The 19,567-nt window shown below is 38.9% G+C and overlaps 2 protein-coding genes across 3 annotated transcripts in view; both read left to right on the forward strand.

Annotated features, from left to right (window-relative positions):
- The window catches only part of LOC142214343 (NACHT, LRR and PYD domains-containing protein 12-like), a 196,665-nt gene that overhangs the window by 31,293 nt on the left and 145,805 nt on the right, over positions 1-19,567 (forward strand). The window lies entirely within an intron of this gene.
- The window catches only part of LOC142214346 (NACHT, LRR and PYD domains-containing protein 3-like), a 61,460-nt gene that overhangs the window by 2,928 nt on the left and 38,965 nt on the right, over positions 1-19,567 (forward strand). The window contains exons 4-7 of one of the 2 annotated variants that reach the window (XM_075283277.1): positions 448-625; positions 2,429-2,494; positions 2,759-4,460; positions 5,388-5,474. In XM_075283277.1, coding sequence (XP_075139378.1) covers positions 448-625; positions 2,429-2,494; positions 2,759-4,460; positions 5,388-5,474 — 2,033 coding nt within the window. The remainder of the gene's footprint in view (positions 1-447; positions 626-2,428; positions 2,495-2,758; positions 4,461-5,387; positions 5,475-19,567) is intronic. The other variant, XM_075283278.1, reaches the window with a different exon arrangement.

Raw genomic sequence — 19,567 nt, forward strand, 5'->3', positions numbered from 1 at the left:
ACACCTTATAGGCCCTAGGTCTGGATAGTGCTACATTCTCTGCACATTCTCAAGTTACCACACTGTTCCCACTCTTGGATTTAGCCTTATCTCAACCCCTCATCCATCGTTATGACTTGGTTTTTGTGTCTTTCTCCACTCTCATCCACTGGCCAGTCTTTCGTGCTGGCTCCTATGCTTTGCTTGCTAATGCCATGGTGCCTGTAGAGACATGGGGCTGTGTGGAGTTGAAGGATTACCCCATGACACCTTCTTTTCTGGAATCCGTATTGTATACTACGTTAATGGATAGGTGATGCTCAGTGACTACTTTGGACTACTCCAAGTAGGGCACTATACAGATACTACAATTTAGCCACATTTACTCCATCAGCTGAGGGTCCAGAAGTCAAACTCCAGTGAAGAAGAGTTCCTCCAGACTCTGAACATCTTATCCTTGTGTTGTAGAGATATGAACAGATGAGAAGTGATCTCGGTATATTCACATTCTCCGAGAAGATGGTGCAGGATATCTTGGACCAAGGTCGAGAAGCCATTGTAGCGTTTTGGGACTGCCTGTTTGAGCTGCAGAGCTTTCACTCCTGTCCTAATCTGTCCTCTCTAATGTATGAGCTAGAGAACTCAGGTAAGGCCATTCACTTCAATGGGAGCTCCAGTGATAGCCAAAAGACAGCATAAAAAGGTTAAAACCTTAGTTTTACTATGCTGACCATTCTCTAATTTTACACAGCTCACCCTTCCTCTGTTGTCCATCTGCTGTCTATCTGTTCACAAGCGTAATATAAACCAAAGCTCTTGTGTCTGGGTCAGGATACCCCATATGTAGGCTCAATATATTTAAAGTATGCATACCTCATATGGTATGGCAATACTAATTGGAAGCAACACCTACAAGCATCATTCGCATTGGATGGAACCTCGTAGAATTGTAAGGTCTAATACTATAAAATAAACAATTGCTCTGAAGCCATTATGTAATATATCAGACATAATACAAGTCCTGTGTGTTTATTGTTTATTTGGATGGTATTTATTTTCCTTTCTTTCCCAGAAGGGAGCTAAAGGATTGGAAAGTAGAATCTGTAGTTTGGGGATCATAAGCAAATTCTACCATAACAGTATGTCAGGGTCTGGGGTTGCTAGGTGGGGTGGCATAGACACACAAGTCCAGTTTCTTTTAGTCCAAAACAAATTAGAGTTTATTTTCACTCAAAAAGGTAGCGCAGCAACAAAAAGAAACAATACAAAAATAAATCCCTGCCCGGCTCGGCTCTAACTAAACATAGAATAGCAAAGAACAAAGTAGTCAGCGGCACTACTGTGACAACGCTTGTATTCACAATCTTGTGTCAGTATTGGCAAAAATTCCCGGCTGTAACAGCCAAAAAACCATGGAATAAATTAAATCCCAGGGTGGTGCTCACTGTGAAAAAACCTAGACAGGCAGTGACATACCGATGTGAAATGTAGAAAACAGGACACTCACCCACCACGGGATACATAAAACATTCGTTTTTATTTCATCCTCTTTAAAAAAAGGTCAAACCTTGACCATCGGTGTACAGAAGACGGAATGATGCAAAGAAACAAACAGCGACGATCGTTTCATGCTTAGTGCACTTCGTCAGGCTTCCCTGACTTCCCTGACTTCCCTGGGAAACTTCCCTGGGAAGGCTTCCCTGGGAAGCCTGACGAAGTGCACTAAGCACGAAACGATCGTCGCTGTTTGTTTCTTTGCATCATTCCGTCTTCTGTACCCCGATGGTCAAGGTTTGACCTTTTTTTAAAGAGGATGAAATAAAAACGAATGTTTTATGTATCCCGTGGCGGGTGAGTGCCCTGTTTTCTACATTTCACATAAACATAGAATAGGTTACCTCACCTAGAATAACAGAAATCCAAAAGCCAGTAGAATCACTCAGGATACAGCTCCAAAAATATGACCTCTCTGTTTGGCTCTCCAGCCAAGCTCAGCCAAAGTGTTGCTGCTGGAGTTGGCTTCTTAAGCCTCCTTGATGAGCAGACTCTCTGCAGCTGAGTTGCTGCTGGAACATCCCCAAAGTGTGGACTGGAGGGGAGTGGAATGACAGGTCCCACTACCAACCTACCTGTCATTCCTAAAAATCCAGCCCAGTACTGAGCATTTACCAAAATGCTCAGCAGACAAAAGTTGTTGTCTGAGAACAAACATTCCTGGAGTTTTCTCATCTCACCCACCTGAGTAGTCTGGGTGAGATGTACACCCCCTCCATTACCTGACAAGTAATATTATAATATTAGAAAGTTGCTGAATTTGTGATCGCACTGTGGCTAAACTTTATTTACAAGGTCACTTGACCTTTATACAGAGAGAGGAGGCGGAGAGTCATGTGTGTAAATATTAAGGCCTGTCTATGTATTTATATAGTTATGTTTTTTTTATTGTTAGGTGACACTTTGATGCAGCAGATCCAGTTGGATATCCATGGTCATCCATTATCTTCAGATTTAAAAGGTACTTAGTACAAGAAAAACAAATCCATGTACTGACGGACAACAATAGATCTTGAGGACTACATTGACTATAATGTGGTCTGTTGGGTGTCCATTCCTTTTGCCGTTACTTCACCCAACAAAAAATTCCTTCATGCAGAAATACTTTTTAGTCCACTAATTTAGACTGATTCTACAATGGAGGGTTTGAAGCAGATGTGATCTTAGTCCTAGACTAAAAACTTTATTTTGTTCTTTATGTCTATTCCAAAATTTCTTCTGCCAGATATCCAGAAGCATCACAAGCAACATCTTATAGAGTGTACTGAGAATGTAGAAGACATCAAGTTTTCCCCCTCTTCTTGTGAACATTACATGGATATGATGGTTGTTTATGATCAGAATAAGAGACATTCTCAACTTGCGCTCTTAGAGAGTGGCGTGAGCCATGAGACCTATTTCAAGAAACACTTGCAGTATGTAGGTACAGAATGTATGTCCATCGACAGGCTCTTCCGATGGTGCCACCGACTCAAGTGTACTCCACATTCCGTAATGATCGCAGGATTACCCGGAGTAGGAAAGACCACCCTACTAAAGAAATTTGTCTGTGAATGGGCCAACGGAAAAATCTATCAGAGATTCTCCTTTGTTTTTTTCTTCCAATTCCGAGAACTGAACAGATTGGATACGATCAGTTTAGAGACAATGGTCCTCCAGCTATACCCTTATCTGCAAAGCCAGCTGGCGAACATCCTACAGTTTCCCGAGAAAATTCTTTTTATATTTGATGGATTAGATGAAAGTATCCACGAAATCGATTTCCGCTCGTGCAAGCTCTGCAGTAACGTAAACCAAATCCATAACGTTGGTGCCATTGTGGTCGGTTTGGTGAGACAGTCTCTTCTGAAGGGATGCTCCGTGGTTGTCTCTAGTAAAACAAGTAGAGCCATGCAGAAAGATATCCAAGCTTTTAGACGTATAACAGAAATTATGGGATTCAATCCCGTGGACAGAGAAATATATTTTCAGAAATTTTTTAAGGAGAAGACGTTGTCAGACCAAGTTTTTAGTTATGTAAAAGACAATGGAGCGCTCTATAGTTTCTGCTTCATTCCAACCTTCTGCCGGATCGTCTGCGAGACGCTTTCAGTACATTTCAATGCTCAGCCAATGAATAATCAGAATTTATCAGCATTGCCCAAAACAATGACACAATTAATGACAGGTTTTGTTGGTAAAATTCTTTCCAGCCACCGGCAGGATAAGAGCCACGTGCGGAAGCTGTTGTCATCTATCGGGAGGATGGCCGGCTATGGCCTTTCCAAAGGTATTTTTGCTTTCACGGAAGACGTTCTGAAGACATTTGGAGTCGATGCTACCTCTGACCTCTTGCAGCTTTTTATGGTAAAAAACGGTCATCCTCCGAATGTCACGTTTTCCTTCTTACATCTCCTCCTTTTAGACTTTTTAGCTGCTTTGGTCCATTATATTAACTATTCTCCTGAGAAACTGGATGAATTACTGGATAAGACCAGATCATATAAAGACCACCATGATGAAATGTTCTTTGGTTTTCTCTGTGGACTCTCTCACCAATCCACAAGGTCGATTTTGAGTCCGTATTTGGGAAAATTGTCCTCGAGAGCCATCACACGTGCAGTCAAGTCTGTATCTGCATGGCTCCTCAAACAATCCACTAGTGAGGCTCGAAAATTTGTAGATTCTCGTTACAACAAGCGAAGCTGCGTGACCGTATTTTACTACCTTTATGAAGCTCAGAATCGAGATTTAGTGAGAGAAGCTCTTGGATCACGCAGAAAATTGGATCTGTCCGGGACTATTGTCACACCACTGGATTGCATGGTGTTGTCTTTCATCCTTGAATCATGCAAAAATTTTGAAGAACTTCAACTAAATGGCTGTACATTGAGCACTGAAAGCTGGCGGAAGTTCACACCACATCTGCATAATTTCACAGTAGTAGGGTAAGATATTGATCACATTGTTTTCCTTCAAAGGGTTTTCTAAGTAAATATTTTTCATCCATTTCCGTGCGTTTGACTATTTTTAACATTCAGTTTAATTGTCCATTAAAACAAAACATATGAAATTCATTGGTCTTTTGGTGGCCCAAACCTTTCCGATTGAAATCTGTTACGACGGACAACATAACGGACCTGCTAACTTGTATGGGGTCTTTCAGGCCATCAAAGTGGCCAAAAATAGACGTGTCAATAAATCCATAGTCTTACATAGCTGTCCTGTACGATACTCCAGTCTTAATAAATTTGCCCATTGAATTCAATGTGTTCTCAACATGGCCATGTGATGGAAATTGCAAAAAACATTTTGGCATGACTAAGCCCTGAGTCTAACCATTGGGACCCCCATTAATTATGAGATTGGGGGTTTTGTGCCCCCATTTTGGGGTCGTAGAGTCAGAGCCGAGACTAGGTTTTGGTGGATTAGGAGGAAAATTATCAACAAAATAAAATCATAAAATAGTTTAAGTTATAATATAGAATTATTAATATTGAACAATGAATAAAATTAATAGTTTGTTACTTATTTACTTTCATATGAACTCAGTTACTAGATTTTTTTTGTGATTTAGAGGAGTTGTACTGTATCTGCCTCCACTACGGCTGTCCACTATCTATGAAGGTGTAGGACTATTTACAGGGACCAAATTGCAGAATCAGCTTCACACTGTGGATGAACTTCTATAGTTTGGTTCCAACAAAAGGCCAATCTTGATATGTGAGATGTTCCACCGCTTTATTGCTTCCTACAGTAGGTTACTACTGCGGGAACAAGACCCTAAGAAATCCTTACAATACATATAATGTTTCCCACCAGAGTCTGCTCCTCTTACTATGTGTCTTGGTTTCCATCTCTTTTATTGTTTACAGACTTACAAGTACTAAAATGGGAAATGATGGGATCCAAGTCATATGTCCTGCATTTCTGAATCCCGAGAGCAAGATTCAGACTCTTTGGTAAGTTCTTATTTTACTTCATATGTCTACTCCTTTTTGGCCTTTCCGATTTGGCTGATGACATGGCTAACTATATTAAAGGGGTTATCCATACACGGCAAACAGTGTATGTCCCCTAAATGGATAGTAATACACCCCCTTATTCGCTATAGCATTATAAAATGTATTATTATAATATGTGCTGCCCCTATGACAACTTGCTGTAAAGCCACAAAATGAACAATGCAGTATATGTGTTTGTGTGGATAATACTGCCTCCTATGTACAAGAATATAACTACTATAATACTGCTCCTACCGTGTTTCCCCAATAGTAAGACACCCCCTGTAGTAAGAAGTAGCGGGGGTTTTAGGGAGGTCGGCTAATGTACGATGTACCCCGAAAGTAAGACACAGTGGGACTTTCGGGGTAAAAAGAATGTAAGACACTGTCTTACTTTCGGGGGGTGTTACTACTGTATCGGGGAAACACGGGGCTCCGCTGTGCTGTGAGAGACGGGGGGAACGCCCCCTCCCTCCCTGATAATGCTCGTCTATGGACGAGTACTGCGAGCAGATGGAGGGGGCGTTCCCCCCGGCTCTCACAGCACAGCGCAATTGGCTGTGCTGTGAAGAAGGACTTTGCCGGCGGCCGCTTAACCCCCCGCGTGCCAGCCGCTTCTATTCATTTCAATGGCACGCTTCCATTGGAATGAATGGAAGTGCTCGGCACGCGAGGAGTTAAAGGGATTCTGCCATTAAAAGAAGTTCTTTCCTCTTGACCACGTCAGAATAGCCTTAAAAAAGGCTATTCGTCTCCTACCTTTTGCCATAGCCAGCACTGCATTCTTCCTGAGCTGCGTCCGTCCCGTCTGTGTCCCTGTCTGTGTCTTCTTTGGGCCTCATAGATGACGCATGCGCAGTCAGCTCTAACAGGCTCTCGCAGCCAGAGCCGACTGCGCATGCATCATCCATGAGGCCCAAAGAAGACACAGACTGGGAGGACGCATCTCAGGAAGAAGGCGGCGCTGGCTATGGCAAAAGGTAGGAGACGAATAGCCTTCTTTAAGGCTATTCCGACGTGGTCAAGAGGAAAGAACTTCTTTTAATGGTAGAATCCCTTTAAGCGGCGGCCGTCGGCAAAGTCTGCAAGCCACTTCCATACATTGCAATGGGAGCGCGCTATTCAAATAGTATTCGCGCATCTCTAACTTCAATTGTAAGAAGTTACAATTGAAGTTAGAGATGAACGAGTACTATTTGAATAGCGCGCTCCCATTGCAATGTATGGAAGCAGCCGGCGGCCGCCGCTTCACACCTGGCGTGCCGCCTCTTCAATCCATATGATTGATGATGATGATGATGGGGGGGGTTGGAGTGCGGGGGGGTTGGTTTTCCCAATATAAGACATACCTCGAAAGTAAGACATAGTGGGACTTTTGGGGGTAAAAAGTATGTAAGACACTGTCTTACTTTCGGGGAAACACGGTATGTACAAGAATATAACTACTATAATACTACTCCTATGTACAAGAATATAACTACTATAATACTACTCCTATATACAAGAATATAACTACTATAATACTGCCTCCTATGTACAAGAATATAACTACTATAATACTACTCCTATGTACAAGAATATAACTACTATAATACTACTCCTATGTACAAGAATATAACTACTATAATACTACCTCCTATGTACAAGAATATAACTACTATAATACTGCTCCTATGTACAATAATATATCTACTATAATACTGCTCCTATGTACAAGAATATAACTACTATAATACTGCTCCTATGTACAAGAATATAACTACTATAATACTACCTCCTATGTACAAGAATATAACTACTATAATACTGCTCCTATGTACAAGTATATAACTACTATAATACTGCTCCTATGTACAAGTATATAACTACTATAATACTGCTCCTATGTACAAGAATATAACTACTATAATACTACTCCTATGTACAAGAATATAACTACTATAATACTACCTCCTATGTACAAGAATATAACTACTATAATACTACTCCTATGTACAAGAATATAACTACTATAATACTACTCATGTGTACAAGAATATAACTACTATAATACTGCTCCTATGTACAAGTATATAACTACTATAATACTGCCCCCTATGTACAAGAATATAACTACTATAATACTGCTCCTATGTACAAAAATATAACTACTATAATACTACTCCTATGTACAAGAATATAACTACTATAATACTACTCCTATGTACAAGAATATAACTAGTATAATACTACTCCTATGTACAACAATATAACTACTATAATACTGCCCCCTATGTACTAGAATATAACTACTATAATACTACCTCTTATATACAAGAATATAACTACTATAATACTGCTCCTATGTACAAGAATACATCTACTATAATACTACCTCCTATGTACAAGAATATAACTACTATAATACTACTCCTATGTACAAGAATATAACTACTATAATAATACCTCCTATGTACAAGAATATAACTACTATAATACTATTCCTATGTACAAGAATATAACTACTATAATACTGTTCCTATGTACAAGAATATAACTACTATAATACTACTCCTATGTACAAGAATATAACTACTATAATACTGTTCCAATGTACAAGAATATAACTACTATAATACTACCCCCTATGTACAAGAATATAACTACTATAATACTACTCCTATGTACAAGAATATAACTATTATAATACTACCTCCTATGTACAAGAATATAACTACTATAATACTACTCCTATGTACAAGAATATAACTACTATAATACTACTCCTATGTACAAGAATATAACTACTATAATACTACCTCCTATGTACAAGAATATAACTACTATAATACTACTCCCTATGTACAAGAATATAACTACTATAATACTGTTCCAATGTACAAGAATATAACTACTATAATACTACCCCCTATGTACAAGAATATAACTACTATAATACTACTCCTATGTACAAGAATATAACTACTATAATACTACCTCCTATGTACAAGAATATAACTACAATAATACTACTCCTATGTACAAGAATATAACTACTATAATACTGCTCCTATGTACAAGAATAAAACTACTATAATACTGTTCCTATGTACAAGAATATAACTACTATAATACTACCTCCTATGTACAAGAATATAACTACTATAATACTGCTCCTATATACAAGAATAAAACTACTATAATACTACTCCTATGTACAAGAATATAACTACTATAATACTGCTCCTATATACAAGAATATAACTACTATAATACTACCTCCTATGTACAAGAATATAACTACTATAATACTGTTCCTATGTACAAGAATATAACTACTATAATACTACCCCCTATGTACACGAATATAACTACTATAATACTACCTCCTATGTACAAGAATATAACTACTATAATACTGCTCCTATGTACAATAATATAACTACTATAATACTACCTCCTATGTACAAGAATATAACTACTATAATACTGCTCCTATGTACAAGAATATAATAACTATAATACTACTCCTATGTACAAGAATATAACTACTATAATACTACCTCCTATGTACAAGAATATAACTACTATAATACTGCTCCTATGTACAAGAATATAACTACTATAATACTACTCCTATGTACAAGACTATAACTACTATAATACTGCTCCTATGTACAAGAATATAAGTACTATAATACTGCCCCCCTGTGTACAAGAATATAACTACTATAATACTACCTCCTATGTACAAGAATATAACTACTATAATACTACTCCTATGTACAAGAATATAACTACTATAATACTGCTCCTATGTACAATTATATAACTACTATAATACTGCTCCTATGTACAAGAATATAACTACTATAATACTACTCCTACGTACAAGAATATAACTACTATAATACTGCTCCTATGTACAAGTATATAACTACTATAATACTGCTCCCTATGTACAAGAATATAACTACTATAATACGGCTCCTATGTACAAGAATATAACTACTATAATACTGCCTTCTATGTACAAGAATATAACTACTATAATACTGCTCCTATGTACAAGAATATAACTACTATAATACTACTCCTATGTACAAGAATATAACTACTATAATACTGCTCCTACCCTGTTTCCCCGAAAATAAGTCATCCCCCAAAAGTAAGACATAGCAGAGGTTTTGTTGAATTGCCTAAAATAAGGCACCCCCCGAAAGTAAGACACCCCCCAATAATACGGTAATAATCTTTCTGCGCAGAGATTGTATGAAGAAAAACATTGCAGCCAGCTGAACACTGTGCGCAATGTTCTATGTGCACAGATATGCCGGCTGCTGACACCGCTGCAATACGTTGTATCTACTGTTCCTGCTGCAGTAGGATGAGCTGGGAGATGCACTAAGCATCATATGTGGCGGGGGGGGGGGGGGTCTACTGTTCCAGCTCATCCCACAGCAGCAGGAACAGTGGATACAAATAATGGGATCACAGCAGCAGCAGCCGCCGGCTTTCCTGTGAAAACAGAGCACCGCACACAGCGTTCAGCTGGCTGCAATGTTTTTCTTTATACAATCTTTGCGCAATCTTAGCACATAAGACATCCCCTGAAAATAAGACATAGCATGTCTTTAGGACCAAAATTTAATATAAGACACTGTCTTATTTTCGGGGAAACAGGGTATGTACAAGAATATAACTACTATAATACTGCTCCTATGTGCAAGAATATAACTACTATAATACTACCTCCTATGTACAAGAATATAACTACTATAATACTGCTCCTATGTACAAGAATATATCTACTATAATACTGCTCCTATGTACAAGAATATAACTACTATAATACTGCTCCTATGTACAAGAATATAACTACTATAATACTACTCCTATGTACAAGAATATAACTACTATAATACTGCTCCTATGTACAAGTATATAACTACTATAATACTGCTCCTATGTACAAGTATATAACTACTATAATACTGCTCCTATGTACAAGAATATAACTACTATAATACTACTCCTATGTACAAGAATATAACTACTATAATACTGCTGCTATGTACAAGAATATAACTACTATAATACTACACCTATGTACAAGAATATAACTACTATAATACTATCTCCTATGTACAAGAATATAACTACTATAATACTACTCCTATGTACAAGAATATAACTACTATAATACTACCTCCTATGTACAAGAATATAACTACTATTATACTACACCTATGTACAAGAATATAACTACTATAATACTGCCCCCTATGTACAAGAATATAACTACTATAATACTACTCCTATATACAAGAATATAATTACTATAATACTACTCATATGTACAAGAATATAACTACTATAATACTACCTTCTATGTACAAGAATATAACTACTATAATACTACCTCCTATGTACAAGAATATAACTACTATAATACTGCTCCTATGTACAAGAATATAACTACTATAATACTGCTCCTATGTACAAGAATATAACTACTATAATACTACCTCCTATGTACAAGAATATAACTACTATAATACTACCTCCTATGTACAAGAATATAACTACTATAATACTACCTCCTATGTACAAGAATATAACTACTATAATACTGCTCCTATGTACAAGAATATAACTACTATAATACTACTCCTATGTACAAGAATATAACTACTATAATACTGCTGCTATGTACAAGAATATAACTACTATAATACTACTCCTATGTACAAGAATATAACTACTATAATACTGATCCTATGTACAAGAATATAACTACTATAATACTACCTCCTATGTACAAGAATATAACTACTATAATACTACCTCCTATGTACAAGAATATAACTACTATAATACTGCTGCTATGTACAAGAATATAACTACTATAATACTACTCCTATCTACAAGAATATAACTACTATAATACTGATCCTATGTACAAGAATATAACTACTATAATACTACTCCTATGTACAAGAATATAACTACTATAATACTGCTCCTATGTACAAGAATATAACTACTATAATACTACTCCTATGTACAAGAATATAACTACTATAATACTACTCCTATGTACAAGAATATAACTACTATAATACTACCTCCTATGTACAAGAATATAACTACTATAATACTACCTCCTATATACAAGAATATAACTACTATAATACTACCTCCTATGTACAAGTATATAACTACTATAATACTACTCCTATGTACAAGAATATAACTACTATAATACTACCTCCTATATACAAGAATATAACTACTATAATACTACCTCCTATGTACAAGAATATAACTACTATAATACTAGTCTTATGTACAAGAATATAACTACTATAATACTGCTCCTATGTACAAGAATATAACTACTATAATACTGCCTCCTATATACAAGAATATAACTACTATAATACTACCTGCTATGTACAAGTATATAACTACTATAATACTACTCCTATGTACAAGAATATAACTACTATAATACTACCTCCTATATACAAGAATATAACTACTATAATACTACCTCCTATGTACAAGTATATAACTACTATAATACTACTCCTATGTATAAGAATATAACTACTATAATACTACCTCCTATATACAAGAATATAACTACTATAATACTACCTCCTATGTACAAGAATATAACTACTATAATACTACTCCTATATACAAGAATATAACTACTATAATACTACTCCTATGTACAAGAATATTACTACTATAATACTACTCCTATGTACAAGAATATAACTACTATAATACTACTCCTATATACAAGAATATAACTACTATAATACTACTCCTATGTACAAGAATATAACTACTATAATACTGCTCCTATGTACAAGAATATAACTACTATAATACTACTCCTATGTACAAGAATATAACTACTATAATACTACTCCTATGTACAAGAATATAACTACTATAATACTACCTCCTATGTACAAGAATATAACTACTATAATACTACTCCTATGTACAAGAATATAACTACTATAATACTACCTCCTATGTACAAGAATATGACTACTATAATACTACTCCCTATGTACAAGAATATAACTACTATAATACTGTTCCAATGTACAAGAATATAACTACTATAATACTACCTCCTATGTACAAGAATATAACTACTATAATACTACTCCTATGTACAAGAATATAACTACTATAATACTACCTCCTATGTACAAGAATATAACTACTATAATACTACTCCCATGTACAAGAATATAACTACTATAATACTACTCCCATGTACAAGAATATAACTACTATAATACTACTCCTATGTACAAGAATATAACTACTATAATACTACTCCTATGTACAAGAATATAACTACTATAATACTGCTCCTATGTACAAGAATATAACTACTATAATACTGTTCCTATGTACAAGAATATAACTACTATAATACTACCTCCTATGTACAAGAATATAACTACTATAATACTGCTCCTATATACAAGAATATAACTACTATAATACTACTCCTATGTACAAGAATATAACTACTATAATACTACTCCTATGTACAAGAATATAACTACTATAATAATACCTCCTATGTACAAGAATATAACTACTATAATACTGTTCCAATGTACAAGAATATAACTACTATAATACTACCCCCTATGTACAAGAATATAACTACTATAATACTGTTCCTATGTACAAGAATATAACTACTATAATACTACTCCTATGTACAAGAATATAACTACTATAATACTACCTCCTATGTACAAGAATATAACTACTATAATACTGTTCCAATGTACAAGAATATAACTACTATAATACTACCTCCTATGTACAAGAATATAACTACTATAATACTACTCCTATGTACAATAATATAACTACTATAATACTACCTCCTATGTACAAGAATATAACTACTATAATACTACCCCCTATGTACACGAATATAACTACTATAATACTACCTCCTATGTACAAGAATATAACTACTATAATACTGCTCCTATGTACAATAATATAACTACTATAATACTACCTCCTATGTACAAGAATATAACTACTATAATACTGCTCCTATGTACAAGAATATAATAACTATAATACTACTCCTATGTACAAGAATATAACTACTATAATACTACCTCCTATGTACAAGAATATAACTACTATAATACTGCTCCTATGTACAAGAATATAACTACTATAATACTACTCCTATGTACAAGAATATAACTACTATAATACTGCTCCTATGTACAAGAATATAAGTACTATAATACTGCCCCCCTGTGTACAAGAATATAACTACTATAATACTACCTCCTATGTACAAGAATATAACTACTATAATACTACTCCTATGTACAAGAATATAACTACTATAATACTGCTCCTATGTACAAGTATATAACTACTATAATACTGCTCCTATGTACAAGAATATAACTACTATAATACTACTCCTACGTACAAGAATATAACTACTATAATACTGCTCCTATGTACAAGTATATAACTACTATAATACTGCTCCCTATGTACAAGAATATAACTACTATAATACGGCTCCTATGTACAAGAATATAACTACTATAATACTGCCTTCTATGTACAAGAATATAACTACTATAATACTGCTCCTATGTACAAGAATATAACTACTATAATACTACTCCTATGTACAAGAATATAACTACTATAATACTGCTCCTACCCTGTTTCCCCGAAAATAAGTCATCCCCCAAAAGTAAGACATAGCAGAGGTTTTGTTGAATTGCCTAAAATAAGGCACCCCCCGAAAGTAAGACACCCCCCAATAATACGGTAATAATCTTTCTGCGCAGAGATTGTATGAAGAAAAACATTGCAGCCAGCTGAACACTGTGCGCAATGTTCTATGTGCACAGATATGCCGGCTGCTGACACCGCTGCAATACGTTGTATCTACTGTTCCTGCTGCAGTAGGATGAGCTGGGAGATGCACTAAGCATCATATGTGGCGGGGGGGGGGGGGGGGGGGGGGTCTACTGTTCCAGCTCATCCCACAGCAGCAGGAACAGTGGATACAAATAATGGGATCACAGCAGCAGCAGCCGCCGGCTTTCCTGTGAAAACAGAGCACCGCACACAGCGTTCAGCTGGCTGCAATGTTTTTCTTTATACAATCTTTGCGCAATCTTAGCACATAAGACATCCCCTGAAAATAAGACATAGCATGTCTTTAGGACCAAAATTTAATATAAGACACTGTCTTATTTTCGGGGAAACAGGGTATGTACAAGAATATAACTACTATAATACTGCTCCTATGTGCAAGAATATAACTACTATAATACTACCTCCTATGTACAAGAATATAACTACTATAATACTGCTCCTATGTACAAGAATATATCTACTATAATACTGCTCCTATGTACAAGAATATAACTACTATAATACTGCTCCTATGTACAAGAATATAACTACTATAATACTACTCCTATGTACAAGAATATAACTACTATAATACTGCTCCTATGTACAAGTATATAACTACTATAATACTGCTCCTATGTACAAGTATATAACTACTATAATACTGCTCCTATGTACAAGAATATAACTACTATAATACTACTCCTATGTACAAGAATATAACTACTATAATACTGCTGCTATGTACAAGAATATAACTACTATAATACTACACCTATGTACAAGAATATAACTACTATAATACTATCTCCTATGTACAAGAATATAACTACTATAATACTACTCCTATGTACAAGAATATAACTACTATAATACTACCTCCTAGCTGTGAGGACGTGTTTTTGTAGCTCTCCTGAGGCTCCTGATGTCTGGAGATAGCCCAGGGCGGGGCCACCCTGGGTGGGGAAGTTCCCCTGCCAAGGCCCAGGCTCCAAGGCCTTCTCTGGGAAGCAATTCCCAGACAACTAAAAAAATGGATGGAAATCCTAAAGTCCCCAGTAATGGGAATCGTGTCCAGTGTGTCAGCAGTCCTAGTGCAGCAAGCCAAGATGGGAAGAAAGTTGTAAAGGAAGAAGTAACGGAAGCAAGCAGTAGTACGGTGCAACAACCAAGCAAAATGGTTGAATGTAAGGAGCAAACTTTGCAGCCTGTGCAGAATCCATTGCAGGTTGCAGGTGTCCAGTCCACCCCACCCTCCTGCAGACAGAGGAGAACATCCCTGGAGAAGCAGACCATGCAGGAGAACATGCAGCAGTCTGTATTGGTACGGTCTGAGCGGACAAGATCTGGAAGCGGTAACTACAAAAATGTAGTGAAGGCAGTGGAGGAGATCAAAGGGAGACCAGCGGGGAAGCTTCAAGGTACCAGCAGTACAGTCACTGGAAATAAACTGGGACATAGTCCCCAGTCTGGACATTGTGGGCCCATGGCAGTGACAACAGCCGTAGCATGTCAGAAATCACAGGCTACACCAACCAGAAGCCATACTGGGGGTAACCAACCTGCAAAGCTTTCCAACAATGCACAAACTGTCACAGCTACTGAGCGAGCACCAGAACTGCGCCTGGCAGATGAGATACCAGCACTGGTCAAGCGACTGGAGACATTGAAGGCCAGTAAAATATATCTGCAGAGACAGATTGAATGTGCCTATAATCTAAAAAAGTCTGCATGCCCTGAGAAACTGGTGTTACTGGACAGGAAGCTGAGCGCACTGGCGAAAGAGCTCGCCGAGAACGTACGGGAGACCGAGACTGTACTGGAGCAAATGGGACCGGTGGGAGAATCATACAGAAACCAGCAGCGGTTCCAGGAATACCAGAAGTCACCATCACCTTGTGCCAAAGCTGGGTCTGAACCCTCTCAAGGTGGCAGCCAGCAGTCCCATGTAAAACCAGTTCTGCAGCCAGCAAGTTTCCCTTTTAAGGAAGGGAATTTGTACGGGAAAGCGACCAGTGTTCAGCAACAGCAAAAACCTGCAGCAGTTCTCAGCAAGGCACCACAAGTCCCAGCAACCAGCACTTTGCAACCAGGTCATGGACCCCTGCCTAATGGTAATGAAGTAGCAGCTGTGCAGACACCACAAGTCCCAGGAGACAAGTCATTGCAGCAGGACTATGGACTCTTACCTGAAGGTACTGGGGGAGTAACATATTTGGGGTTACAGGTTGTGGACTCTGTTGTGCAGAACTCTGCTGCCGCTGACTGTAGTGGTAATATGGACTCTGCTATGCAGGACTCTGCTGCCGCTGACTATAATACTAATATGGACTCTGCTGTGCAGGACTCTGCTGCCGCTGATTGTCTGACTAATGTGCCTGATATTATGGATATTCCTGTATGTGATAACGGCCCAGCAGGGGAAGGTGTTTCTGGGGGGGTTCCTTCACGATCTATGGCGTCAGACCCCTCTGCAGTCCAGTCTCTGGAGTCTGGTGATATTGCAGACATAGAGGTTGATGGTGGGGCGGACACAGGACAGTCCAGTGTGCAGGACTTTCCCCCTCTAGATACTCGCGCAGTAGCAGAACCGCATGGTACAGGTGCTCAGCAGCCCACACAGCGCCCACAAACACGCCAAGATGGCGGATCCGGCCGTACCTCCTCAGGGAATGCCTGGAGCCGCGGTGCTCCATCTTTTGCATCAAACTCCAATTATACAGGCCAGGCTTTCAGGAGGAGGAATGTAGTCAGGTTTAGGCACGGAGGTGCCAAGGAGGATCTGCCGGATAGGAGGTTTGTGGTCCGAGAGCTCCTATGTACCCAGATGGGCTTTGTGCCGACTGATATCCTGGCCGTCATAAACCTTCCTGACCGCCAGGGGTACGATGTTAGTTTTAAGCTGATGTCTGATCTGGACCGGTTCTGGGCCAATCTCACCAGGTTGAGAGATACGGAAGGTTGGGATAAGTTCAGTTTCATCCCCATCTCTAGGCCAGATACAGCCTCTGTCACAATTGTATTTTGGAATGAAGCCGTTCCCCCTCAGGACATAGTCATCTGGCTCAGGAGGCATTGTGACCTCATGTCCGATCTTAGTAAGAACAGGGATGAAGACGGGGTCTGGACCGGTGGGTGGAGGGTCCTGGTGAAGTTACGTCAGCAGAACAACATAACCCAACATCTGCCCAATTCGTTCTTTATAGGCCGAGAAAAAGGGATCTGCTTCTATGCGGGTCAGCCTCGCCGGTGCTTCAAGTGTGGGAAGGCCGGCCATGTGGCCAGTGTATGCTCCATGGTAAAGTGTAGCCTCTGTAATGAAATGGGCCACGTGAGTGCCACATGCCAAAGCATTAGGTGTAACCTGTGCGGTAGGATCGGTCACCCCCACAGAGATTGTCCTGATGCCTGGCATAACATCTGTAAGGATAGCCCTGATGAGGACTTGCTGGCAGCGGCTGATGACATACAGGAGGAGGAGGAGGCGCTATTGTCAGGGTCAGTAGTCACGGAGGCGGAGCCTCAACCACATACAGGTGATACCACCCAAGACCAGGCCGAGTCAGGTCCCATTGAGACGACCATGGAGGTTGTCGAGCAGGTTGTACAACCCTCAGTGGTCGTCTCTTCTCCTGCCCGATCATCCAACAATAATAAAAGGAGGAAGAAGGATAAAGCCAGCCGTAAGCCTGAGGGTGAGTGGACCACAGTAGAAAAGCCTACAAAGATGAGAGTAAGTAGTGCAGGCGAGGTCACTGCAACGGGGAATAGATTTAGTGTCCTATCAGAGTCAGACGGAGAAGCAGAACTAGACAGAGAACTCTCACGAATGATGGCGGAGTATGAGGAGGAGCCAGAGGGCGATCCCCCCACTAAGAGGAGACCCCACCGAGATGAGGGGCAGTCCGAATCAGACATGGAAACAGCTGGTCACCAGGACACCTCTGACTCTGACCTATGACAATGGGGCCCATCTCTCTGTTTCTCATATTCCTAGTTGTTCTGATGGCAGGTTTCTATCTTAAAGTTATCTCTAGTAATGTGAATAGCATCCGAGCAAGGAGGACAAGACACGCAGTGTATGAACATCTGAGATATCTTGATGCCGATGTCTATTTCTTACAAGAAACCCGTTTAAATACTTTAGGACTAATACGAGAAGCAGAGAGAGAATGGAAATCTGGCCCGTCCTTCTGGTCTCTGGCTGTGGAACCTTATGCCGGGGTTTCTATACTGTTTAACACCCCTGATGTCACCATACACAGATTCACTGAGGTTCTGATGGGGAGGTGCCTGGTTTTAGAAGTTACCATCCGAGGCAGAAGGCTCCGACTCATTAATATCTATGGTCCACCGCAGTCGGTGATGGAAAGGGCACGTCTGTTTGATGAAGTCAAGCAGTACTTGTTTACATCTGTTCCGGTAGTCATGGCAGGGGACTTCAATGCCACCATGTCATCCAGTGACAGACCTACTGGTCGGCCTCTCACCAGGGACTGCAAGGTCTTAAGCAGAATTATTTCCCAGGCTGGTCTGTCTGATGTGTTTACTGAGGGTGGTAGGAAACCAAAATTCACTTACTCCTGCGCTGGTAGATGCAGTCGGATAAACTTAGCTCTGGTCAGTCCCGCTGAGCATGTTAGTGAGAAAAGTGAAAAGACAGTCCCTTATTCTGACCATCTGGCTTTGTATTTTTGCTTGGGCTCCACAAAACGCCCTGATATTGGGAGAGGCCTATGGAAGCTCAATTCCAGCCTCTTGGACGATGACTGTGTCCGGAGTTGTGTCCACTCTCTATTTCAGAACCAGCTTGAGAGAGTGGTGTTTTATGATAACATGGCAGACTGGTGGGAGGATGTCAAGGAGGAGATCAGATCCCTCTTAAGGAGACTGTCAGTTAAGAAGGGGAAGAGTAAGTATAGCCAGTATCTCAGGCTGCGGAAAGAATTAGAGTCACTCTATTCGGCGGGGATAACCAACAGAAGATTGACCGGCTGAAATCTGAGATCAGTCAGTATCAGTACCGCAGGTATACATCCCTGGTTCTTGAACGGGATTATGGGTCCTTAGGGGCTCCGGATCCTTTTGAGAATTGCAGGGAGCGGGTGGCAAAT

The sequence above is a fragment of the Leptodactylus fuscus genome, chromosome 7, assembly GCF_031893055.1.
Source record: "Leptodactylus fuscus isolate aLepFus1 chromosome 7, aLepFus1.hap2, whole genome shotgun sequence".
Lineage (NCBI taxonomy): Eukaryota > Metazoa > Chordata > Amphibia > Anura > Leptodactylidae > Leptodactylus > Leptodactylus fuscus.